The sequence below is a fragment of the Pongo pygmaeus genome, chromosome 20, assembly GCF_028885625.2.
Source record: "Pongo pygmaeus isolate AG05252 chromosome 20, NHGRI_mPonPyg2-v2.0_pri, whole genome shotgun sequence".
Lineage (NCBI taxonomy): Eukaryota > Metazoa > Chordata > Mammalia > Primates > Hominidae > Pongo > Pongo pygmaeus.
The window spans coordinates 43,407,388-43,432,128 of record NC_072393.2 but is presented as its reverse complement, the minus strand read 5'-3'; the positions used below and the strand labels follow the sequence as shown (position 1 = coordinate 43,432,128).

Sequence of the window (24,741 nt, the reverse complement as noted above, 5' to 3'; positions counted from 1 at the left end):
CGGGGAGTCCGCTGGCTGCGGGGTGAGGGCCAACCGTTCTGTGGGCGGAGTCCTCTCGCAGCATCCGCCAGGTAGCTTCTTAGTCGCTTCCCCTAGCTCTAGGAGCTCCTGAGTGCACACGCCGTACCCGTCCCTTGTCGGGAATCCTGTCGCAGGTAACAGGCGCCGCCGATGCTTTGAGACCGAGACGCCCTGCCTTCCCCGCCCCGTGCAGGAGGCCCGAGGGTGAGGGGCCCCAGGTGTAGTCGCCTCTCCCCGGCGTAGGCGGCTCCAGAGCTCTGCCTCCGACGGGAGCCACAAGACCCGGGGGCTGCCTAGGGGCCTTGTTATCTTGCATTTTTTTGTTGATCGCACATTCCTGAGGGTAACTAGTGTTTGTAGAGTACCTACACCTTGGGAAATTTTGTCCAAATTTAATCCACCTGGTGACATAACCAAGCAGCGGAATACCCCGCAACACACACTCCTTTTTTAATGTATATTGCCACTCCTCCGTAAGAGTTACCGAGGGAATTGACTGGAATTGCAAGGTCCTCTGGTGGAGAAGCCGGAGTCAATACCCTTTCCGCCTCAGCCTGCCTTCTAGGAAGATGTTCACTAACACTTGAAGCTGGGAAGCATATTTCTTCCTGGGAGAGCACATTTTTCCACTCATTCAACAAAAATGGATTAAGCACCTATTCCATGTCAGGTTGGGTGATTATGGAGACACAAGAGAAATCCAGACAGACTGGAGTCCTACCTTCAGGGAGCTTTCAGTCCAGTAGGGATATCAGGCCACCACCAGACTACAACAATGTAGAGCAATACTAGCTAAGAGAAATATATCCTGCACTTTGAGCCACCGAGGCAGGAGGATCACTTAAGGCCAGGAGTTGGAGACTGGCCGGGTAACATAGCAAGACCCTATCTCTACTAAAACTGAAAAACTAGCTAGGCGTGGTGGCATGTGGCCATAGTCCCAGCTATTCAAGAGGCTGAGTATCGCTTAAGCCCAGGAGTTTGAGACTGCAGTGAACCATGACTGCACCACTGCCCTCCAGCTTGGGCGACAAAGCAAAACCCTGTCTCTTTAAAAAAAGAAAAAAAATTATATATGTGTGTGTTTTTATGTGTAATGCAAGCCACATATGCAATTTTAACTTTTACATAAACAGGTAAAATTCATTTTATCATTATTATTTACTTACTTTTTTTTTCTTGCTATGTTGCCCAGGCTGGTATTGAACTCCTGGCCTTAAGACATCTTCCTACCTCAGCCTGCCAAAGTGCTGGGATTATAGGCGTGAGCCATCTCACCCAGCTATGAAATTAATTTTAATATTTTATTTTACCCAAATATATCCAAAATATTATTCCAAGTTAGGTTAATGCAAAAATGTTTTCATTGCTTCAGTTCTATATATATATATTTTTGAGACAGAGTCCCACTCTGTCACCAGGCTGGAGTGCAGTGACGCCACCTCGGCTCCCTGCAACCTCCGACTCCCTGGTTCAAGTGATTCTCCTGCCTCAGCCTCCCGAGTAGCTGGGATTACAGGCATGCGCCATCACACCCAGCTAATTTTTGTATTTTTAGTAGAGACTGGGTTTCACCATGTTAGCCAGGATGGTCTCGATCTCCGGACGTGATCCGCCAGCCTCGGCCTCCCAAAGTGCTGGGATTACAGGCGTGAGCCACCATGCCTGGCCTCAGTTCTACAATTTAAGTTAATTAAAATCAAATAAAATTAAAATGTTATGAGGCACTAACAAAGATACTCATTTGCGGCATTAGCTGCAGTAGCAAAAGGTTGGGAACTACCGAATGTCCATTAATAGAAATTTGGATAAATAAATGATAGTTCAGCCACACGGTGGAATACCCTGCAGCTAGTAACTGTTGGGAAATGAAACAGAGTTATATGTATTAATATGAATTAATCTTAAAGGTATATTAACAGAAAAAAAGGTGAATAACAGTGTATATAGTATATTATCACTTGCATAAGAAAAATATTTTTGGCCGGGCACAGTGGCTCACGCCTGTAATCCCAGCACTTTGGGAGGCCAAGGCGGGTGGATCATGAGATCAGGAGATTGAGACCATCTTGGCTAACATGGTGAAACCCCGTCTCTACTAAAAAATAGAAAAAATTAGCTGGGCATGATGGCGGGCACCTGTAGTCCCAGCTACTCGGGAAGCTGAGGCAGGAGAATGGCGTGAAACTGGGAGGCGGAGCTTGCAGTGAACTAAGATGGCGCCAGTGCACTCCAGCCTGGGCAACAGAGCAAGACTCCGTCTCGAAAAAAAAAAAAAATTTATATATATATGCTTGTGTATGTACAGAACACCTTTAGAAACACACAAGAAAGGCCAGGCGCAGTGGCTCAGGCCTGTAATCCCAGCACTTTGGGAGGTGGGCGGATCACTTGAGGTCAGGGGTTTGAGACCAGCCTGGCCAAAATGGCGAAACCACATCTCTGCTAAAAATACAAAAAATTCGCTGGGTGTGGTGGCGCACGCCTGTAATCCCAGCTACTAGGGAGGCTGAGGCTCAAGAATCACTTGAACTCAAGAGGCAGAAGTTGCAGTGAGCCAAGATCACGCCACTGCACTCCAGCCTGGGCGACAGACAGAGACTCCATCTCAAAAAAAAAAAAAAAGCGCACGCACACACACACACACACACACACACACACACACATACACGAAAGACACAACCAGAGTTACTTCTGGGAAGGGGAAACAGAAGGACAGATGGTCAGGTGTGAAAAGGTGACTTTTTTTCCCTTACCTGCTCCTTAGTACATTTTCAATATTTTACCATGTCCATTTTTAAAAGTTGTTTAATGGCCGGGCGCAGTGGCTCATGCCTGTAATCCCACCACTTTGGGAGGCCAAGGCAGGTGGATCACGAGGTCAGGAGATCGAGACCATCCCGGCTAACATGGTAAAACCCCGTCTCTACTAAAAATACAAAAAATTAGCCAGGCATGGTGGCGGGTGCCTGTAGTCCCAGCTACTCAGGAGGCTGAGGCAGAAAAATGGCGTGAACCTGGGAGGCGGAGCTTGCAGTGAGCCGAGATGGCGCCACTGCACTCTAGCGTGGACGACATAGTGAGACTCCGACTCAAAACAAAACAAAACAAAAAACAAAAAAGTTGTTTAATTACAGGGAGGATAATAGCTAAGTCGTTCGAATAATTGTAAGAATTAAACCAAATTGGCTGGGTGCAGTGGCTGACACCTGTAATCCCAACACTTTGGGAGGCTGAGGCAAGTGGATTCTTTGAGGCCAGGAGTTTGAGACCAGCCTGGGTAATATGGTGAAACCCCATCTCTACAAAAAGTACAAAAATTAGCCAGGTGTGGTAGCACTAGCCTGTAGTCCCAATTACTCAGGAGGCTAAGGCAGGAGGATCACTTGAGCTGGAGTGGTTGAGGCTGCAGTGAACCATGATCATGCCACTGCACTCCAGCCTGGGTGACAGAGTGAGGCCCTGTCTCAAAATAAATAAATAAGAATTAAAAGATATGTAAAACGCCTGGTTACTACTTTACAACGTAATTAATCCTGGATACTGTTGTTACTTCTCAGGGATCCAGGGTAACTCTTCCATCCAACAGAAACTAGCCCACCCTGTTAATGTATGTTTGTCAGCCTGGAAAATTATTTCTTCCCATTAAGAAAGTTAAATGCATTCCACTCCCAGCCCTAGCTACGCAGCCACCTGAAGGCCAGAGTAACACTCCCAGACCCTGGGGACAAACTTGGGCTCCTTATGAGTAATGTCATTCAAAGAACCAAGTAAGCCTAGGTTGCCCCTCTGACTTTACAGTCAACTAATTAGGCCCTTCTGATATCAGCTGGACTTTCTGCACCCCTGTGCCCAAATGTGAGACCACCTGCAAGGTTATATAATCCATGCAGGGCCCTGTCTCACAGTGTGGCGCACTCATCACCTTCCTTTTGGGTGGCCAGGTCTCCTCGTTATATGTACTCAAAGCACTTCATACTTTTCCTTCTTAAAACTGAATTTAATTTGCAATTTAATTTGAGAAAATTAAAAGTTGCAGAAAAGTTCTAAAGGATAATATAACCCATCACCTAGAATTTCCCACTGTAATCCATTTTATATCTCTTCTTTGATGACTGTAAGCTCTAGGGAGCAAGAAACCTGCCTGGATCACCTCACACTCACCTGTAGCAGAGCACATTGGAGCCAACAAGTGAGCCAAAGGGAGCCCAGGGGCCTGACCGTGTCGTGGAGTGCAGCGCCCCCTAGAGTCAACTCTCTTTAACAAGGCAAAGCTCGTGGGAGGTTTGCCTTTCCTCAGGCCACCACTAACGCTGTACCTTACAGTGGACTGGTGCTAAGAAAAGGAATATAGTTCCAGTGTCAACACCCAGTCATGGACCTGGTTTGTCTCCACAGTCTGCAGGAATAACATTCGTTGGTCCCAAATACCCTTCATGCTAAATTGGCCACAGAGCTTGAATTCTCCCATTAGATTATCTTTGTGTTAAGATATTAAACAATCAGCCGGGCATGGTGGCTCATGCCTGTAATCCCAGCACTTTGGGAGGCTGAGGCAGGCAGATGACCTGAGGTCAGAAGTTCGAGACCAGCCTGGCCAACATGGTAAAACCCCGTCTGTACTAAAAAAAAAAATACAAAATTAGCTGGGCATGGTGGTGCATGACTGTAATCCCAGCTACTCGGGAGGCTGAGGCAGGAGAATTGCTTGAACTCCGGAGGCGGGGGTTGCAGTGAGCCAAGATAGTGCCACAGCACTCCAGCCTGGGTGACAGAGTGAGACTCTGTCTCAAAAAAATAAAAAGGAAAAAAGAAATAAAAGATATTAAACAAGACTGTTGGGATTAAAGCATCTGGAGCTCACTACAAACTTGCTTTTAAGGACAGGTACTGGGATTAGGGAGTTGAATGTCATCCTCTGAGGCTAACCCAAGGAAACTGGTCTATGGTGTGGGAAAGAGTGGCAAATAAATAAATAAGGAAATAAACATAGAGGGCCAGGTGCAGTGTCTCATACCTGTAATCCCAGCACTTTGGGAGGCTGAGGCAGGTGGATCGCTTGAGCCCAGGAGTTCGAGACCACCTAAGCAACATAGGGAGACCCTGTATCTACAAAAAGTTTTTTAAAAATTAGCCAGGCATGGGGGTGTGTGCCTGTGGTCCCAGCTACTCAGTAGGCTGAGGCAGGAGGACTGCTTGAGCCCAGGGGTTTGAGGCTGCAGTGAACTGTGACTCTACCACTGCACTCCAGCCTGGGCAACAGAGCAAGACCCTGTCTCAAAAAAAAAAAAAAACATAAAATTAAATAAACATAGAGATTTGGGGTTTGAAAGTCCTCCTTCTCACTCATCACCTAGAAATATTCCCCCAAATAGTCCCAACCACTTGCTCTCTGTAGGCCGGTCAAGAGAAGTGGGACCCAGTGGAGCTATTTGGAATATGGGAAGTGATGTTAGTGACCGCATATTTGTTACAAACGACTACTCTCTCAGCAGCTCCGGGGCCGCAAGAAGGGGCCAGTGGGGTAACTCTGAGTTGTGGTTGTTGTTTGGGTTTTTTGGTGTTTTTTGTTTTGTTTTGTTTTTGAGATGGAGTCTCGCCCTAACGCCCAGGCTGGAATGCAGTGCCGCAGTCTTGGCTCACTGCAACTTCCACCTCCTGGGTTCAAAGCAATTCTCTGCCTCAGGCTCCTGAGTAGCTGGGATTACAGGCACCCGCCACCATGCCTGGCTAATTTTTGTGTTTTTAGTAAAGACAGGGTTTTACCATGTTGGCCAAGCTGGTTTTGAACTCCTGACCTCATGATCCACCCACCTCAGCCTCCCAAAGTTCTGGGATTACAAGCATGAGCCACCGCACCTGGCCTTTTTTTTTAAGACAGGATTTTGCTCTGTCACCCAGGCTGGCATGTAGTGGGGCCATCATAGCTGACTGCAGCCTCAACCTCCTGAGCTCAAGTGATCCTCCCACCTCAGCCTCCCAAATAGCTAGGACCACAAGCACATGCCACCATGCCTGGCTAATTTTTTTTTTTTTTTTTTTTTTTTGTAGAGACAGGGTCTCACTATGTTGCCCAGGCTGGCCTTGAACTTCTGGCTGCAAGCGAGTGAGCCTCCCACTTTGGCCTGGGGTAACTCCCACAGGGGCCTCCAGTGCTGTGCAGGATCTGAAGCAGATCAACTAGAGCCTGAAAGGCATTCAGAATGAGCAGCAAGTGCAGGGTTGAGTGGAACAGAATGGAGACAGCTATCGCAGGAGGGCAGCATGCAGTCTAGGGAGCGTGGAAAGAGACAGGATGGTGTGTGCTGCCAGCCAGTCCCAAGTTCCCATTGTGAGTGGATTTGTGGATCGGAGAGCCTTCTTAGCATCAGCCAGCAAAACCTCTTCCTCCTCTGATATAGTAGAAGAATCCTGAACTGTGGATTAGATCTTAGTCTTTTTTTTTTTTTGAGACGGAGTCTTGCTCTGTCACCTAGGCTAGAGTGCAATGGCGTGATCTCGGCTCACTGCAACCTCTATCTCCCGTGTTCAAGCGAGTCTCCTGCCTCAGCCTCCCGAGTAGCTGCAGTTACAGGCGCCCACCACCGTGCCTGGCTAATTTTTGTATTTTTAGTAGAGACAGGGTTTCACCATGTTGGCCAGGCTGGTTCTTGAACTCCTGACCTCGTGATCCACCCACCTCAGCCTCTTAAAGTGCTGGGATTACAGGCATGAGCCACTGCACCCGGTGGATCTTAGTCTTGATCTGCCCTTTGTAGACTCAAACACATCCCTTTTTCCTCTTTGAGTTCATGTTCCTCTTTTGTACAATGGAGATAATGATATCTGCCTCTCAGGATTCTTTCCAGAACTAAGGAAATGATTGATGTTGAAAGCTTTTCTGTGGGCTCTCACCCACTGTATGCATGTGAGATGATGATGGTAAGTTTTGCCTGCTGCTTTCCCTCATCCCAAATCCAGTGAGCAAGTCTCTGTGGCAACACAGAGCCTCGGCTTAGCCATACCAGAAGGTGTGTTTTGCTGACCTTGCTTCAGGAAGCCCAAGCCAAATGAATTGGGACTCCAACCGTTCTCTAAACCAGTGTTTTTCACATTTTGGTTATTGTTGAAGCAAGGTGCAACGGTTCATGCCTGTAATGCCAGCACTTTGGGAAGCCAAGGCTTTGGGAAGCCGAAGCTTGAGGCCAGGAGTTAGAGACCAGCCTGGACAGCATAGTGACACCCCCTCATCCCTACCCCACCCCCACTCCCATCTCTACAAAAATTGAAACAAAAAAACAAAATAGGCCAGGCGTGGTGGCTCATGCCCGAAATCCCAGCATTTTGGGAGGCCAAGGTAGGAGGATCACTTGTGACCAGGAGCTCAAGGCCAGCCTGGGCAACATAGTGAGACCCTGTCTCTACAAAAACAAAACAAAGAAACAAAAATTAGCCAGGTGTGGTGGCACATGCCTGTAGTCCTAGCATGTGGGAGGCTGAAGTGGGAGGATCACTTGAGCTCCGGAGTTCAAAGCTACAGTGAGCTATGATGGTGCCACTGCACTACAGCCTGGGCAACAGAGCAAAGCCTTGTCTCTTTTTTTCTTTTTTTTTTTTTTTTTTGAGACTGAGTCTCACTCTTTCCCAGGCTGGAGTGTAGTGGTACAATCTTGGCTCACTGCAACTTCTGCCTCCTGGGTTTAAGTGATTCTCCTGCCTCAGCCTCCAGGGTAGCTGGGATTACAGGCGCCTGCCACAACGCCCAGCTAATTTTTGTATTTTTAGTAGAGACGGGGTTTCACCATATTAGCCAGGCTAGTCTCGAACTCTTGACCTCAGGTGATCTATCCTCCTCCGCCTCCCAAAGTGCTGGGATTACAGGCGTGAGCCACGGTGCCCAGCCAAAACCCTATCTCTTAAAAACAAAACAAAACAACAACAACAACAACTCATTGATGGGCCTTAATGTCAGATTGATGGGCAGCAACAACAATTATTCATTGATGGGCCTTAATCTCAGAATTTCCAATTGAGTAGGTCTGGGGTGGGGCCCAATAATTTGCATTTCTAACAAGTTCCCACCATTTCTCTAAACGGATGAAGTGCTACATCTGGCAGGAAAGGTTGGCCTCCGTTGCCCTCTGCTGGCCAGACTATAAATTTAACTGTCCTGTTTCCAGAGCAGCTGAAAAGCACCAAGTATGAGTTGGAAGGAAATAGAGTGGTCACCTGTCTGAGAACTAGGCCAGCCTACAAACAGCAGTCGTAAGTGTCTGTCACTTCAGAGTATGCTTAAAAGGGTTTTCACATAAATGATCCTATTTAATCTTTGCAACAATCCTGTAACATAAGCAACAGTGGCATTTTCATTTTACAAAAGAGGAAAAACTAGCCAGTTGTCCCACCAGTAGTGACAGACTCCCTGACAGAGGGGGTATGTTAAAAGTAATTCACTGTACAACCAGGAAGAGTAGAGGTTTGTCCTCATGAAGGCCAAAGAAAAGGGAACGGGGAAGAGGACAATGAACAGCAGATGTACCTCCCGTAAGAGAGCTACCTGAGGCCGGGCTTGGTGGCTCACGCCTGTAATCCCAGCACTTTGGGAGGCCAAGGTGGGTGGATCACCTGAGGTCAGGAGTTTGACACCAGCCTGGCCAACATGGTGAAACCCCGTCTCTACTAAAAATACAAAATTAGCTGGGCGTGGTGGTGCATACCTGTAATCCCAGCTACTCAGGAGGCTGAGGCAGGAGAATCACTTGAACCCTGGAGGCGGAGGTTACAGTGAGCCAAGACTGCGCCATTGCACTCCAGGCTGGGCAAGAGTGAAACTCTGTCTCAAAAAAAAAAAAAAAAAAAAAAAGGAGCTACCTGATTCCACACAGCCAGGGAAGCCTGCAAGGCCAAATGGCTGGATCCTCTCTCCATATGTGCTAGCTGGGGCTGACTCTTAGTCCTGGGTGCCCCGTATCTCTAGTTCCTTTTTCAGGAGGAGATGTCAGTAGAATCACCCAGGGAGTTCATTACAAGTGGAGGTTCCTGGGTCCCACTTCCATGGTTCTGATTCAGTAGGTCTGGGGGGGAGCCCAGGAATATGCATTTTAACACCTACAGGTCGGTGTTGTGGGTCACACCTGTATTCCCAGCACTTTGAGAAGTTAAAGCTGGAACCCAGGAGTTCAAGACCAGCCTGGGCGACAAAGAAAAACCCCATCTCTACAAAAAAAAAGTTTGAAAAGTTAGCCAGGCATGGTGGTGCATGCCTGTGGTCCCAGCTACTTGGAAGGCTGAGGCAGGAGGATCACCTGATTTTTTAATTTTTATTTATTTTTTATTTTTTTGAGATGGAGTCTCACTCTGTCGCCCAGGCTGGAGTGCAGTGGCGCGATCTCGGCTCACTGCAAACTCTGTCTCCTGGGTTCATGCCATTCTCCAGCCTCAGCCTCCCAAGTAGCTGGAACTACAGGCACCCACCACCACGCCCAGCTAATTCTTTGTATTTTTTAGTAGAGACGGGGTTTCACTGTGTTAGCCAGGATGGTCTTGATCGCCTGACCTCGTGATCTGCCCATCTTGGCCTCCCAAAGTGCTAGGACGACAGGCGTGAGCCACTGTGCCCGGCTTTATTTTTTTTTTAAACTTACCCCCAGGTGGCTGGGCGCAGTGGCTCACGCCTGTCATCCCAGCACTTTGGGAGGCTGAAGCGGGTGGATCACCTGAGGTCAGGAGTTCAAGACCAGCCTGGCCAACATGGTGAAACCGCATCTCTACTAAAAATACAAAAGTTAGCTGGGCATGGTGGCACGTGCCTGTAATCCCAGCTACTCGGGAGGCTGAGGCAGGAGAATCGCTTGAACCTGGGAGGCAGAGGTTGCATGAGCCAAGATTGGGCCACTGCACTCCAGCCTGGGTGACAGAGCGAGACTCTGTCTCAAAAATAGATAGATAAATGAATAAATAAAATAAAATAAAATAAAACTTACCCCCAGGAATCCTTGTTCAGGAGGTCCAGGGACCATACTTTGAGAACCCACAGTCTTCACAAAATGCTCTCCGGACACACCACAAAATGTGAAGGACTATTATTTGCCTGTGAGGGTATTCTTTCCCAGCCCCTCTCTCGGTTTCTCTGGTTCTCTCACCCATATATGTTACTGGGTTACGATAGGAACACGCTAAGATTCACTCCCCATTTGCTCTCTCCAAGCCTCAGTTTTCTCATCTATAAAATGAGATAATGCCTACCTTACTGGGCTGTAGAGTGGATGAAATGAGAAGGTATGTCTTCTGCACAGTTCCTGACTTTCAGAAGGTGTTCAATAAACATGAGTTCATTGTTCTTGCTTTCTGATTCCTAGCTCCTCGGAAAATAGCAGTGACTAAGCCAGGCTCTTTTGGATTCCCACAGGTTTTTAAGCAACAGTCCTCAGGAGGGCCAAGGGAGTCTTACAGTGATGTCTTCCCCCAGGCTCATTCCCCTGTGGAAAGATTTAAAACTCCTCCTAAATGACACCATAAATAATAGCAAGGTAATGTATATGTAGGACATAAACATATTATAGGTTGGTTACTACCTGTCTTACAGTCATGAGCATTTCAGAAGAGCTACAGATTGTCCTTGAGAACAGGAAGCAAACAGCGTATACTACAAAGATAGTCACCACCTTAGAAGGAGGTAGGCCATCAATTTCCATGAGTCACAGACTTCTCGCAAGGACATTTTGATAGTGGAAAGTGAACACTCTGGAGGATTGTAAGAGGAACTGACCTTCTGGAAAGAGAGTTTTTCTATTATTTTATTTTATTTATTTTGAGACACAGTCTCGTTCTGTCGCCCAGGCTGGAGTGCAGTGGCATGATCTCGGCTCATTGCAACCTCAGCCTCCCAGGTTCAAGCAATCCTCCTGCCTCAGCCTCCCAAGTAGCTGAAACTACAGGCACACGCCACCACGCCCGGCTAATTTTTTGTATTTTTAGTAGAGACAGGGTTTCACCATGTTGCCCAAGCTGGTCATGAACTCCTGAGCTCAGGCAGTCTGCCTGCCTCGGCCTCCCAAAGTGCTGGGATCACAGGCATGAGCCACCGCGCCTGGCTGAGAGATTTTTTAAAACAGGGGAGGAGGCACCAGAGAGAACAGTTGCCAAGCTCAGTTTTGCTATGGTTGGCTCTGCATACAAGGATCCCAGGGCCAGGCGTGGTGGCTCATGCCTGTAATGTCAGCACTTTGTGAGGCCAAGGTAGGCAGATCACCTGAGCTCAGGAGTTCAAGACCACACTGGGCAACATGGTGAAATCCCGTCTCTACTAAAAATACAAAGTATTAGCCGGGTGTGGTAGCCCATGCCTGTAGTTTCAGCTACTCGGGAGGCTGAGGCAGGAGAATCACTTGGAATCCGGGAGGCAAAGGTTGCAATGAGCCAAAATCAGGCCACTGCACTGCAGCCTGGGGCCACAGAGCAAGATACTGTCTCAAAAAAAAAAAAAAAAAAAAAAATACAGGATCCCAGATGCACGTTTCATAGCACATGCTCTATCACCGTGGGATAATATATATATTGTATAAATGCTTGTCCTCTGTCAAATTTAAAGGCCAGATAGGGTGTCCCAAGAGTCTCCCTTAGTGCAGCTTTAAGCTTCAGTAACTTAGAGCTGCACTGACTTTGGGAGACTCCGCTATATTCCATGTGGGTGTAAGGTGATGTACTTGCCTGACTATTCTGTTAAATATTGTGTCTTTTATGGTACATGTACCTTCTAGACACAAGCGAGAATGTTAGAGTGGGCCGGACGCAGTAGCTCATGCCTGTAATCCCAGCACTTTGGGAGGCCGAGGCGGGCGGATCACCTGAGGTCTGGAGTTCGAGACCAGCGTGGCCAACATGGTGAAACTCCATCTCTACTAAAAATACAAAAAATTAGCAGGGCCTGGTGGCATGTGCCTGTAGTCCCAGCTACTTGAGAGGCTGAAGCAGGAGAATCGCTTGAACCTGGGAGGTGGAGGTTGCAGTGAGCTGAGATCACGCTACTGCATTCCAGCCTGGGCAACAGAGCGAGACTCCATCTAAAAAAAAAAAAAAAAGAATGTTAGAGAGCAGGCGTGGCTAACTTCATGTTGAAAAGAACATCATTTTTCCCTGTGTTCACACTATAAAATTTGCACACAGAGGCTCTGCAGGGTTGTGTTTCCTCATGCATTGAGGGATTTGTTACATGCTTGTGAAGTATAGCTGTGCCACAGGTGATAAGTTATGCACGTGTGAGTGTAACAGGAGTAGGTCCTTTGGGTGGGAGGCATGACTTTGGGAACTGCTCCAACTGTGACTTGTGTGAGAATATATTTAGTGCCTCTGTGCCCTGGCCTCTTAGTTTATGCCACGCCTCTCTCCAGCAACCTTCAGAAGACCCAAAGAATTGCCTAGTTGTGCTGAGCGACCGGTCCCAGGTACTGTTCAAAGAGTCTCGCTATCCTCAAAATATGCCGTGTGTATGCTATTACTTCAGTGACGCCCACTTCTTCGCCTCCCTCTCTTGGGTGACATCAAGCACAAAAGAAATACAAGTAAGACTGCCTTTCTTCCCCTTCTTGGCCCATTCTCCAAGAGCCATGCCCATATAGCTGTTAGCCCAGATTGACAAAGGAGGATATTCTCCATGAATGAATGTGGTCTGGAACCAGAAATCTCTCCTCATCCTTTCTCCAATTATAGTCCTCATGTTGAGTAGGTTGTATGGCTCCCCCGAAGTAAACCAAGATTAGGAAAAGGGTCCTAGGGTTCCTGCCTCTACCATATTTCCAATTCCCATCACCAAGGGATAAAATCACTCTAGAGTCCTCCAATTCCTCCTTAACACAAAACATGGGGAAATAAGGGAATATTCTGCCCTACTATCAGCTCTAGGTAGTTTCATCTTCTTTTTTTTTTTGAGACGGAGTCTCACCCAGGCTGGAGTGCAGTGGTGCAATCTTGGCTCACTGCAGCCTTTGCCTCCTGAATTCAAGCGATTCTCCTGCCTCAGCCCCCTGAGTAGCTGGGATTACAGGCACTGCCACCACACCCAGCTAATTTTTGTATTTTTAGTAGAGATGGGGTTTCACCATGTTGGCCAGGCTGGTCTCGAACTCCTGACCTCAGGTGATCCACCCGCCTTGGCCTCCCAAAGTGCTGGGATTACAGGCATGAACCACCTCACCCGGCCTAGGCAGTTCCCTTCTTATTCTCTTCTAGGCTGTAGTATGGATGAAGAGCAAAACTGAGGACATGGTTGAGAAAAGAACATTCTCCATGACTGAACGATTGCCACCCATCCAGTCCATGGTCCATACAGGTTCCTTTCATATCCTCGTGGTCTACTGTGGTGACCTGATCCTGCGACTCTTTGGGGACCACTTTCGGGCATTCAAACCCCTGGGTAAAGTGCCCTGCCGCTTCAACATCAGCTGCCTCTGCTATGACCCGGAAATGAAGATGCTTCTGTCTGGCATCCTGGGGGCAGTGGTGACCTGGGTCATTGAGCGAGGTGGCACGGGCCTCCAAATAGCCCACATGGTCCCCATGCCAGGTGATGAGCTTGTCCAGGACATCGTGCTGAATGGTCCCAGTGGCTCCCTCCTGGCCCTGTGTGAGACGGTGGTGAGGGTCCTTATGCGCCAGGGCAAGGGCCAGCTGGGAGAGGTAAAGAGGTTCATGTCCACCAGCAGCGGCTCCTCCATCACCTGCTGCTTCACCTGTTTTGATCAGGGCTTTCTCTATGCTGGGAACCAAGCTGGGGAAATCCAAGTTTGGAGCCTCCAGCAGGGCCATCCACTCCACAGTTTCCAGGCCCATCAATCAGGAGTGATCTGTATCCGCAGCCGACCAGAGGCCCACACCCTGCTAACAGCTGGTAGTGACAGCCTAATCAAGGAGTGGAACCTGACTTCAGGGAGCCTGCTTAGGCGGCTAGAGCTTGGCGAGGAGCTGTACCGGCTCCAGTTTATTGACAGCATTACTTTCTTCTGCCAAACTGCCCATAGTTTTTCCTTGCGCCGCCTGCCCTGCTTCTACAGCCTCTTCAATGTCTGTGGCTCTGCTCCCCAGCAGTTGCGTCGGGTCTACTGTGGAAATAACTGGTTCCGGATCTTGTGTACCACTGAGGATGGCTTGTTGCGCTTTGTGTCCCCAATAACAGGGGACCTTCTGGTTATCACCTGGCCCTTCTCAATCCTGGACCGGGCTGTGGATTGGGCCTACGACCCAGGTAAAGAGGAGCTCTTTGTAGCAACAGGCAGCTCAGAGGTTCTGGTATTTGACACAACCCGCTGCCCTTGCCCAGCCAAGTATCTCTTAGGCACCTCACCAAATTCTCAGGACTTTGTACAATGCCTGGCTTATGGGCATTTCAACTTGGGGCGGGGTCTAGAGGGACTGATATTCTCTGGGCACCAGAGTGGTGTGATAAGAGTGCTCTCCCAGCACAGCTGTGCTCGATTAGAAAAATTCATGCACTTTGGTGCCGTACTGGCACTCTCCACGCTGTCTGGAGGGATTTTTGGTGGCCAAGGAAACTCTCTGCTCTGTTCCTATGGAATGGATGACTATGTGCACCTGTCAGAAGCTGTGCTTGATGGGGTCAAAGTACAACTGCGGCCTCTCGCCAGCATTCTCAGCAGCTGTCACCTAACACATCTGATACTCTTGCCCAAGTCTGTGGGTGCCATCACAGAGAAAAACTGCCTGCGTCTCTGGAAGTTCCATGATTTTCTGTCCTCTGGGTCACAGAATGGCTTGAAATTCATAGAAACACTGCCTCTGCACCTGTGTGCCATCACATCCTTTGATGTCTGCCTCTCCTTGAGTCTTTTCGTCACAGGTTCTGCCGATGGCTCTGTTCGGATCTGGGACTTCCATGGCAGACTCATAGCCATTCTGGACTCATCACTGCACTTTGGCCCAGTCTGTTTTGCAAATGACCGGGGTGACCTGCTTGTGACTTTTAACCAGAGTCTTTACCTAGTGTCCTGTTTAAAATTGCTTCCCCCAGCCCTGCTGACTCGCCTTTCCTTTATGAGCATATCAGATGAAGTACTGGAGGTCCCTAAGCCTTTCATACCAAGCTTCTTCTTCTCCTTTGAGATGATGTTTGTGCCCAAGTACATCTACCTTGGACGAGCGCAACAGAAATTAGTGGGTCTGGAGAACCTTGTCAACAACCGGGCCATTGCCTTTGACCATTCTGTGCCACATGTGATAGAAGAAGATGAGGAAGGGAGCCCAGTGTTACTGCGTTCCTCCATGCATTATTCTTTGCAGGACATGGAAGATTGGATGCAGGTGAGCAAACGTTACCAACGCCATTGTGTGCTTCCTCCCCAGCTACAACTGACTAGCTGGGATGGACTCAACCCCTATCAGATATTGCGATACTACTTTGGTCATGGGCGGGAATGGCTTTTTGCCCCTGACTGCTATATCCCCAATTCAGTGATTCGTGCCCGTCTTTGGCCAGAGGGCACCCCAATATACCTACAGTGCAACCTGCATGCACCCCAGCGGGAGCTGGAATGGGACAGGTCTCAAGAATTCTTTTTCTGGCACAGCAGGGTAAGAGCTATAAGTAATATAGAATATCCAAAGAAGACGGAGGAGGATGAACACTTCCTAGAAATGAGACTTTCCAAGGATGTAACCTACAGTGTCCTTACAGATGGAGCAAATCGAAGTTGGCTGGGAAGAAAGATGAGTGAAATAACTATTAATAGCATGATTGAGACAATGCTCAATATTATGGTCCATGCTTCCTTGCTGAAGTACCAGTGCTGTGTTGGTGCACTAGGGCAAATCTTTGCCTCTTACCAGGTGTCTCCAGCCCTACGCTCTGAGACAGCCCGTCGGCTACTGGATGATACAACCAATTCCAACCCGCTGATCCGAGAACTAGCTTGGGAAGGGCTGAAGCGTCTAGGAATGATTACTCATCTTTTTGCCATGCCTCTGGCTCAAGGATTAATGGACAAGGATGAAAGAGTGAGGATCAAGACCCTAAGCCTCATGGCTGAGATTGGAATCCGCTCTAGGACCTCACTCTTACAGCTGATCCAGAAACAAGAGACTTTTCGGGAGATGCAGTAAGTTTGTGCTTCCCTCAATTCTTCACCCCATTCCCCATTATCCCCCTCCTTTCCTTTGCTATTTCTTCATCCCTGTTCATTAATTCTCCCTGATGTTTCTTCTTTCTCATAGCCTTTGCTCACTTCTAGATGACTAACCTTGACAATCCCCTGACTGTTCACTCCTCTTCCTCCTCCTCTTCCTTTTTTTGAGACAGGGTCTTACTCTGTTGCCCAGGCTGGAGTGTAGTGGCGCAATCTTGGCTCACTACAACCTCTGCTTCCCAGGCTCAAGCAATCCTCTTGCCGTAGCCTTCTGAGTAGCTGGGGCTACAAGCATGCACCACCACACTGCCTAATTGTTTGTAGAGACAGAGTCTCACTATATTGCCCAGGCTGGTCTCGAACTCCTGGGCTCAAGAAATCTTCCTGCCACCTTGGCCTCCCAAAGTGCTAGGAGTACAGGCATGAGCCACCATACCTGGCCTGCTTACCCCTTTCTCCATTGCTTTTCCTATGTGTCCGCTACCTCTTCAAGTTCCATTTTCATCCTTTTCTCCTGCTTCTACAGCCTCCAATACAGATCACTCCATTCATTGCCATCTTGGCTTCCTAGATAGTTTCTTTTGTCTCAGCCATTATTTTCCTCTGCATATGCCATCTCTCTTGGCCACTTTGCCAAGCCTCCTGCCTGTTCCACAACCGTTTTTTGCTTCCCATTCTCCCTTTTGTTCCTGACTCAGCATAGTCCTTCTTCTCCTTTGACTTTTATAGGCAGCAGATGATCGGGGAGGAACCCCTGGACCATCTGCTGGGGATGCGGGCCACAGATCTCCAAATCATTTCCACTCAAGTGGAGCAGAGATTGAATGAAAACCTGACCCTGTCACATAGAGATGAAAAGCCAGCTTTTTCTTTAGATGTCTCAAAGACTTCTGAACTTAAATCCTCCCTGACACCTCCTACAGTTTCTGAAGAATCTGAAGTGGCCATCAAGCCCAGCAAAGGCCAAAGACGAGGCCGAGCAAGGGTCAAAAAGCATAGTATGTAAGGGGTAATCTTGTCTGTGCCTCAAGGTCCCCAAGAGGCAGGGTAGTTAGAGTTAAAGTGGATCAAGAGATACTAGGTGGGCTGGCGGGACATGATGGCTTATGCCTGTAATTCCAGCAGATGCTGAGGTGGGCGGATCACTTGAGGTCAGGAGCTTGAGACCAGCCCGGCCAACATGGTGAAACCCCGTCTCTACTAAAAATACAAAAATTAGCCAGGCATGATGGTGGGTGCCTGTAATCCCAGCTATTTGGGAGGCTGAGGTGGGAGAATCACTTGAACCCAGGAGGTGGAGGTTGCAGTGAGCCGAGATGGTGCCACTGCACTCCAGCCTGGGTGACAGAGTGAAACTCCATCTCAAAAAAAAAAAAAAAAAAAAGAGAGAGATACCAGGTGGGAAGAGAGATAAGTGGAAAGATCTCATCATAGAAAAGACATTCTCGGGTGAGGGACTAAGGGAGGGCTAGCATTAGGAGAAACACCTAATGTAGATGGTGGGTTGATGGGTGCAGCAAATCACCATGGCACCTGTATACCTATGTAACAAACCTGTACGTTTTGCACATGTATCCCAGAACTTAAAGTATAATTTTTTTAAAAAGTGTATAGATAAGGAAATTATAGTGTATTCATAAACTGAAATACTACTGTGATAAAAAAGAGTGATACATGCAACAACATGGAAGAATCTCAAAAACTGTTGAAAGAAAGCAGACACAAAAGAGCACATTTTTTTTTTTTTGAGACAGAGTCTCACTCTGTCGCCAGGCTGGAGTGCAGTGGCGTGGTCTCGGCTCACTGCAACCTCCGCCTCCTGGGTTCAAGCAATTCTCTGCCCCAGTCTCCAAAGTAGCTGGGATTACAGGCATCCGCCACCACTCCCAGCTAATTTTTTGTATTTTTAGTAGAGACGGGGTTTCACCCTGTTAGCCAGGATGGTCTCGATCTCCTGACCTCGTGATCTACCCATCTCGGCCTCCCAAAGTGCGGGGATTATAGGCGTGAGCCACCGCACCTGGCCTAAGAGCACATTTTTTAATGATTCTATTTATTTGGAATCCTAAAAAAGGCAAATGAATCTACAGTCACAGAAAGCAGATCAGTGGTTGCCTACGGCCAGGGATTAAGGGTAGATAGATGTTGACTAGGACACTATATAGGAGGGAATTTAGGGGGATAATAGAAATGCCTTATATCCTGATTGTGATTGCAGTAGTTACAAAAGTGTATACATTTTTCAAACTCATCAAACTGTTTGCTTAAAATGGGTATATCCTGTGTAAATTATACCTCAATAAAATTGATTTTTATGAAAGCAATGAAAAAAAAGACTTTCTAAGGAAGGATCCACTCAAACTCAGGAAGACTCTAAGGCCTAGCTCTCTAGAATTTGGCAGGAGTAGGGGGCTAGGAATAAAGCAAAGAGAATGCTTTTTTTTTTTTTTTTAAGGCCTCAGTTCTCTCTGTTGCTCCTTCTTTTATGACAGTTCTTCTTAGCTTACACCTAATATTGGGAAGGGTTTCATTTAGCTTCCCATACTTTGCTTACCTCCATCTCTCGATTTTTCCTGCAGGCCGAAAATGGTTGCGGGTTCTCAAGAAGACGAAAGAGAGAGACTCTAAACAGATGAGCACAGAGCCAGGCCTCTTAGAGGATGAAAGTGGGACTGAGGCCGCACCAATTGAGATGGAGGAAGCATCCGTCTATTCCAAATGGTCTTCAAGCACCAGTGTAATAAAGCTCTCAAAAGATGTTGATTCTCAAGAGAAAGATATCTCGAAGGATCACATTGCATTGACCCTGAAGAGGCTGCGGAAAATACGTGACAAAAGAGACAAGAAAGCAACAGCTCAGAAACTCAAAAAGAAGCACAAGAAAAAGGGAAAAGAAGCCAAAGTTATAACTGAGGAAACTACACCTCCTGTAATGGAACAGCCAGTTACTAAAAAGGTTAAAATCCAAGGGCGGGGAGCCTCTGGAATATCTGGCCGCAGGTCAACTGCTGGAGATGGCTCATCATGGAGGGACGATCTATGTCGTCTTATGACCCTGAGGATATCTGGTTCCCAAACAAAAATGTCAGAAAATCTAAACGCTGAGCTAGTGACATTTGCTCAGGAGACGCTGGTAGATAGGCACCCCAGCTGGGAACTCTTTCAGGAGATCTGCCCCCTATTGAAGAAAGAAAGTAAGGTTCTGCTTGAGGACCTTGATTGGGATGTAGTCCCGCCAGAGGAGAAACCAGTTTTTATCCAGGAAGGAGCAATTAGAGAGGATATGATACAAGGTGTGACCCAAGAGGTGATCAGACACAAGGAAGTGATGCCAAGGGAAGAAGAACAAGCACAAGAGAAAGCAAGAAACATACCAGGCTTGGAGGAAACCCAAGTGATTTTGAAAAAGGGCAAGAAAAAGAAAGTTATTTTTTTAGAACCAGGTAATGTAACCAAGGGAAAAGAAATATCAAAGAAAGAAGAGAAGAAAACCTTTCAGAAGTCTCCTAAGCAAGAGAGGAAAGCTGTCCAGAAGGAAAGAAAAGTAGGAAAAATAAAGAGGGAAATGTCCAAAGAAGAGAGGGATATAAGTGAGGAAATGGAGGAAATGGCCACACTAGAGGAGAAAGTGGTCAAACAAGAAGGAAAACAGGTTATGATTGAGAGGACACCATCTTGGCAGGACTGGAAAAAGGCCTGGGATGAGTGGAAACAGGTCCATGGTGAGACAAGGAAATCCTGGAAGGCATGGAAGGAAGAATGGGAGAAGAGGCTTCTTCAGGAAGAGGAGAAACTACATCAGGCTGGAGAGAAGCTATCCCCAGAGGAGGAAATGCTTCACGAGGACAAGAAGCTGAAATGGGAGGAGTGGAAACAAGTCTGGGAAAATATGTTATCATCTAAGTCCAAGGAGCAACAGTACAAGGATGAGGAAGAAGTGACTTTGGAGGAAGAAGTGACTTTGGAGGAAGAAGTGTCTCGGGAGGGGGAAGAAAAAGAACAGCAGGTCACGGAAGAGCAGAGACAGATCCAAGAAGAACACAAATGGGCCAGAATACACAGGAAACAAGCCCGAGCTGAAAAAGAACGAGCCCAAGAAGAGAGGAAATTAGCACAAGAAGAAGAGAAACTTGCACAAGAAGAGAGACAGTTGGCCCAGGAAGAGAGAAAACTGGCCCAGGCATATGTGAAAATAACCCAGGAAGACAGGGAAATGGCCCAGGTAGAGGGTAAGTTTGCCCAGAAAGAGGAAACACTGGCCCAAAGAGGGGAGAAGCTAAGCCAGGAGGCAGAGAAATTGGCCCAGAAAAGGAAGAAACTGGCCAAGAAATGGGAGAAAGTGGCTAGAGAAGAAGAGAAACTAGCAAAGAAAGGAGGGAAACTGGCCGAGGTGAAAAACATATTGGTCCAGAAAGTGGAAGAACTGCCCCAGAGGGAACAAAATCTGGACTGGCAAGAAAAGAAGCTGGCTCAGGAATTGGAGGAACTGGAATGGGACATGGAAGAACTGTCTTGGAAAGAAGAGGAACTGAATCAGGAAGAGGAGAAACTGGTTGAGGAAAAGAAGAAACTGGCTGAGGAAGAGGAGGCATTGGCCTGGCAAAGGGAGAAACTGTCTGAAGAAGAGACAAAATTGGCCCAGGAAGAAGAGTTGCTGATCCAGGAAGAGGAGAAACTGGCCCAGCACAAGGAAAAAATGCCTGAGGAAGAGGAAAGACTGGGACGGAAAAGGGAGCAATTGATTGAGAAAAAGATGAAACTGGCCCAGAAAAGGGAAAGATGGATCAACAGCATGGAAGAACTCACAAAGAATAAGATGATACTGTACCAGAAGGAGAATCTGGCTCAGGAAAAGAAGAATCTGGCCCAGGAGAAGGAAAAATTGGCTCAGAGGAAAGAAAACCTACTCTATAACAAAGAAAGACTCACCCACAGCAGAAAGCAATTAGTGCAAGTAAAGAACAAATTGGGAATGTTCAAGAAGATACTGGCTCAGGTAGAGGAGAAGCTGACACAGGAAAAGGAGACCATGATCAAGAAGAAGGAGAAACTGGCTGAAACAGAGAAAAAATTGGTCCAAGTAAAGGATAGTCTGGCCAAGAAACAGGAGAAATTGGCCCAGGAAAAAATGAAATTAGCTCTGGAGAAGGCAATGGTCCAAGGAAAGAAACGGCTCAGAGGAGAGTTGGATATTGCTAAGGAAGAAAAGGCATTGAACCTGGAAATGAAAAGACTGGCCAAGGAGAAGATGAGACTGGTTGAGGGAAAGGAAACACTGTCTAAGGGAGAGACTCCAGAAACTTCTAGACAAAGGAAAATGACTAAAGTTGAACAAGAACTATTTGAGAGAAAATTGTCACTAGAGGAGAAGATACTGCTACATGAAGACAGGATATTGGCCATGGAGGAAAGCGAAATTGCCAAAGGAAAACTGGAATTTACTAGAGGACAGAGAATATTTGCCCAGGGGCAAAGAAAGTTAGCCAAGGCTTCAAGGAAGTTGATTAAAAAAAAGGAGAGCCTTTCCAAGGAACCAGCAAAACTGAACAAAATCTTAAAGGCACTTCAAAAACTAACCAGGGATGAAAGGAAACTAACACAGGAAGAAATAAAAATGACAAAGATAAAGAGGGCACTCTTTGTTAAGGAGAGCAGATTGAGTATAGAACAGAGTAAGCTGGATATCAAAGAGTGGGATTTTTCTGAAAAACTATCAGAACTGACTAAAGATGAGAAGAAACTGACTCGGAAGCAGAGAAAACTGGCCAAGGAAATGAGAAGAATGATAAACAAAGAAGAAAAAATGACTGAGGAAGAGAGCAAATTGGCCAGAGAGCATTCAGAAGTCATACTGGATGATGAAGAGGAAGGAGGAATAGAAGAAGAAGAGGTAATCCCATTCCTTAAACGAAGGTGGAGAAAGAGGAAAGAGGCCAAGAGAGTTGACAAACCAAAGGAAAAGTTTTCCAGTCAAGTGGATGAAGTGGAAAGTGAAGAGCGTTTTTCTGAAGAAATGGAAAGCCTGTTAGATGAACTAGAAAAGCAAGAGAGTTTGTCTTCTGAGGAGGAGGAAAGGGAGGAGGAGGAGGAAAGGGAGGACGAGGAGGAAAGGGAGGACGAGGAGGAAAGGGAGGAGGAGGAGGAAGGGGAGGAGAAGCAAGTGGAAAAAGAAGAGGAGGAGGAGAAGAAGAAGAGGAAAAAAAAGGAAAAGAAGAAGGAGGAGGTTCAGGAGAAGGAAGAAGTGTTGGAGGAGAAAGAAGAAATTATGAGTGAGGAAGAGACAGAAAGTTTGAGTGACGAGGAAGAGGAAGAGGAGAGCTGCTCATTGGAAGAAGAGGTGGACAGGGAAAAAGATATCTTAAAAAAAGAAAAACAATTTAAGTTACAAGAACAAAGAAGAAAGAGCCTAAGAGGAAGGGAAAGGGTCCTTTCCATTTTAAGAGGAGTTCCTCATGTCAAAGGCAGGGCTGTAAGACTAGGAGTTCTAAAAAGCCCTTTGAAGAAACTGATGTCAACAGCTCTGGAGATGAAAGAGAAAACACCAGTGCCAGTGCCAGAGAAACAAATATCCTGGGAAGATAAAAAGGCCACAGTAGTTGAAATACCCAGGAAATTCTCAGGGACAATGGATAAAGAAAGAGAAGTGATGGGAAAATATGAACCCATACCTCCACATGTTTTGGGTACAGTTTTGGAGTCCCAAGCACAGGACTTAAAGACCCCATTTATGTCCCACATATTAAGGAGGACGGTGGAAGCTGAGGAACTCCAACACAAACCACTAGGTGCCTGGTGGAAGTGGTTTTTGCAGCATCCACCTCTGATGGGACAGACTGAGGTACAGTTACCTCTCTCCCAAATGCCGGCTAAGGAACAACATGCAGACGTAAGCCTCTCAGATGTAGAGTGGATCCGCCATGTCCTAGAACAAATGGAAGCGGGAGAACAGCTTTCCAGGTATGGTTTCCGTAGACTGTGCCAGCTGCTCAAAGACCTCGCCTCAAAGGGAAACTTAGAATGGCTGCAGCTGGCCAAACTTGAAGCCATCGTGTACCATCACAGACAGGCCCTGGAGTCACAAGGCACAAGGATCTCAAAACCCAGTAGAGAGTCCATGAGTCCAAAATACCTGAAAGTGATTCCTCCTATAAAAGCAAAGGAAAAGGAGAGTGGGCCAAAACCTTTGGCTGTCCCCACACAAAAGTCCCCATTAGCTACCAAGAGGATTCCAGACCCAAGGGCTAAAAATTGGCATCTTCTAGGAGAACCTTACAGAAGTGGGATGGCACAGCGGATATCCATTGCTCACAAGGAGATGGAAATGCAATACTTTTATCCTGCCACTAGAGACATTTTTCGAAGTGCCCATGCCTCTGTGGAAAAACAAACCCTGGCACTGATGTTTCAAAAAGACTTCTGGGATTTTAAGGATAAACGCAGGTTTCCTAAATTGCCCAAGTTAGAGAAGAAGACACGGCCCATTTCTAAAACAAAGGAAGAGTTGCCTTTGTGGGAGACATTTGTGGCACTGTACCATGTTTTGCGGATGCTGCAGCAGCAATATCCAAAAGACAGCACTGCTTGGATGGAACAGTTCTACCAGCTCATGGACCTGTACCAACTTAAGTCCCCCAGAATCCAGAAGCTGCTTCGGGAGCTGCTAATGAGAGAGGAACCTCAACCACAAGAGATCATCTACGAAGAGGCCCTAAAAGCCACAGAGCTAGTTCCCGGGGAACGGCTGTTCTGCTGCCTGTTTTGTGGTGGTTCTCATACTCCTAGAAGTCCTCAGAAGTTCCAGAGTGTGGTACCCCTCCCGTGGCAGAACTGTGTGCACACCATCCTTCCCATGGGCATTGCCCGGTATGGGATCTTAGAACTTGCCTGGAAGAGCCTGCCTGAAGCTGATCTTCATCTCACCAAGGCACTGACACACACCGTTGCTCCCACTCTCTAATTTGGGACTGACTGGAGGTTGGGACTTTTCATTGCCAACTGGAGAAAGGCCTGGTTACCAGGATCTAGACCTTCATCTCTCTCTCTCTCTCTCTTTTTTTTGAGACGGTGTTTCACTCTTATTGCCCAGGCTGGAGTGCAATGACACGATCTCAGCTCACCGCAACCTCTGCCTCCCGGGTTCAAGCAAATCTCATGCCTCAGCCTCCCAAGTAGCTGGGATTACAAGCGTGAGCCACCACGCCCGGCCCTAGACCTTCATCTCTAGGCCCACACAGAGGTAGGGCCAGGTCGAAGCCCTTTCCCAGCTCTGGAAACGCAGCTTCTGTATGTGGAATAAAGAGGAGGTTCTTGTTTGCAACAAGCACTTTGATGTGTTCTTTCCCCGCAAACTTTGGTTCCCCAGGAAGGTAGCCAGGGAAACAACTTACTCACGTACTCCTGAGAGAGGGGGAAGCTTCCCAAAAGACAGGGGTGTCCACTGTGTTGATGTATTGAGGCAGACGAGTCTGTCCTTGTCCTCTTCATTCCTTCCCACCATCCTCCCCAAGCACACTCTAAGAAGGAAAGTACCAGACACAAAAACTAATGTACATTTGGCATGAATTTGAGAGGTATTGATATAGTGGAAAAAGAATGGGCTTTAGAATCA

The 24,741-nt window shown here is 47.3% G+C and overlaps 1 protein-coding gene across 2 annotated transcripts; it reads left to right on the top strand.

Annotated features, from left to right (window-relative positions):
* The first annotated feature begins 1 nt into the window (after position 1).
* LOC129019603 (WD repeat-containing protein 87) lies at positions 2-24,444 on the top strand. Of its 2 annotated transcripts, XM_054462530.2 has the most exons (7): positions 2-155; positions 4,144-4,213; positions 10,409-10,529; positions 12,390-12,560; positions 13,228-16,106; positions 16,863-17,131; positions 18,713-24,444. In XM_054462530.2, exons 3-7 carry the CDS (start codon positions 10,455-10,457, stop codon positions 24,088-24,090), a joined length of 8,772 nt encoding a protein of 2,923 aa, XP_054318505.2. In that variant the 5' UTR covers positions 2-155; positions 4,144-4,213; positions 10,409-10,454; the 3' UTR covers positions 24,091-24,444. The 2 variants fall into 2 exon arrangements, with proteins under 2 accessions (XP_054318505.2, XP_054318504.2); XM_054462529.2 differs by lacking the exon at positions 4,144-4,213.
* The last annotated feature ends 297 nt before the right edge of the window (positions 24,445-24,741 follow it).

Excerpts from the sequence above, each read along its gene's own strand:
- LOC129019603 (XM_054462529.2), top strand. The coding sequence starts at position 10,455 with ATGTCTTCCCCCAGGCTCATTCCCCTGTGGAAAGATTTAAAACTCCTC. Across the intron at positions 12,561-13,227 it reads CAAGCACAAAAGAAATACAA|GCTGTAGTATGGATGAAGAG; the intron begins GTAAGACTGCCT and ends ATTCTCTTCTAG. Across the intron at positions 17,132-18,712 it reads AGCAAGGGTCAAAAAGCATA|GCCGAAAATGGTTGCGGGTT; the intron begins GTATGTAAGGGG and ends TTTTTCCTGCAG.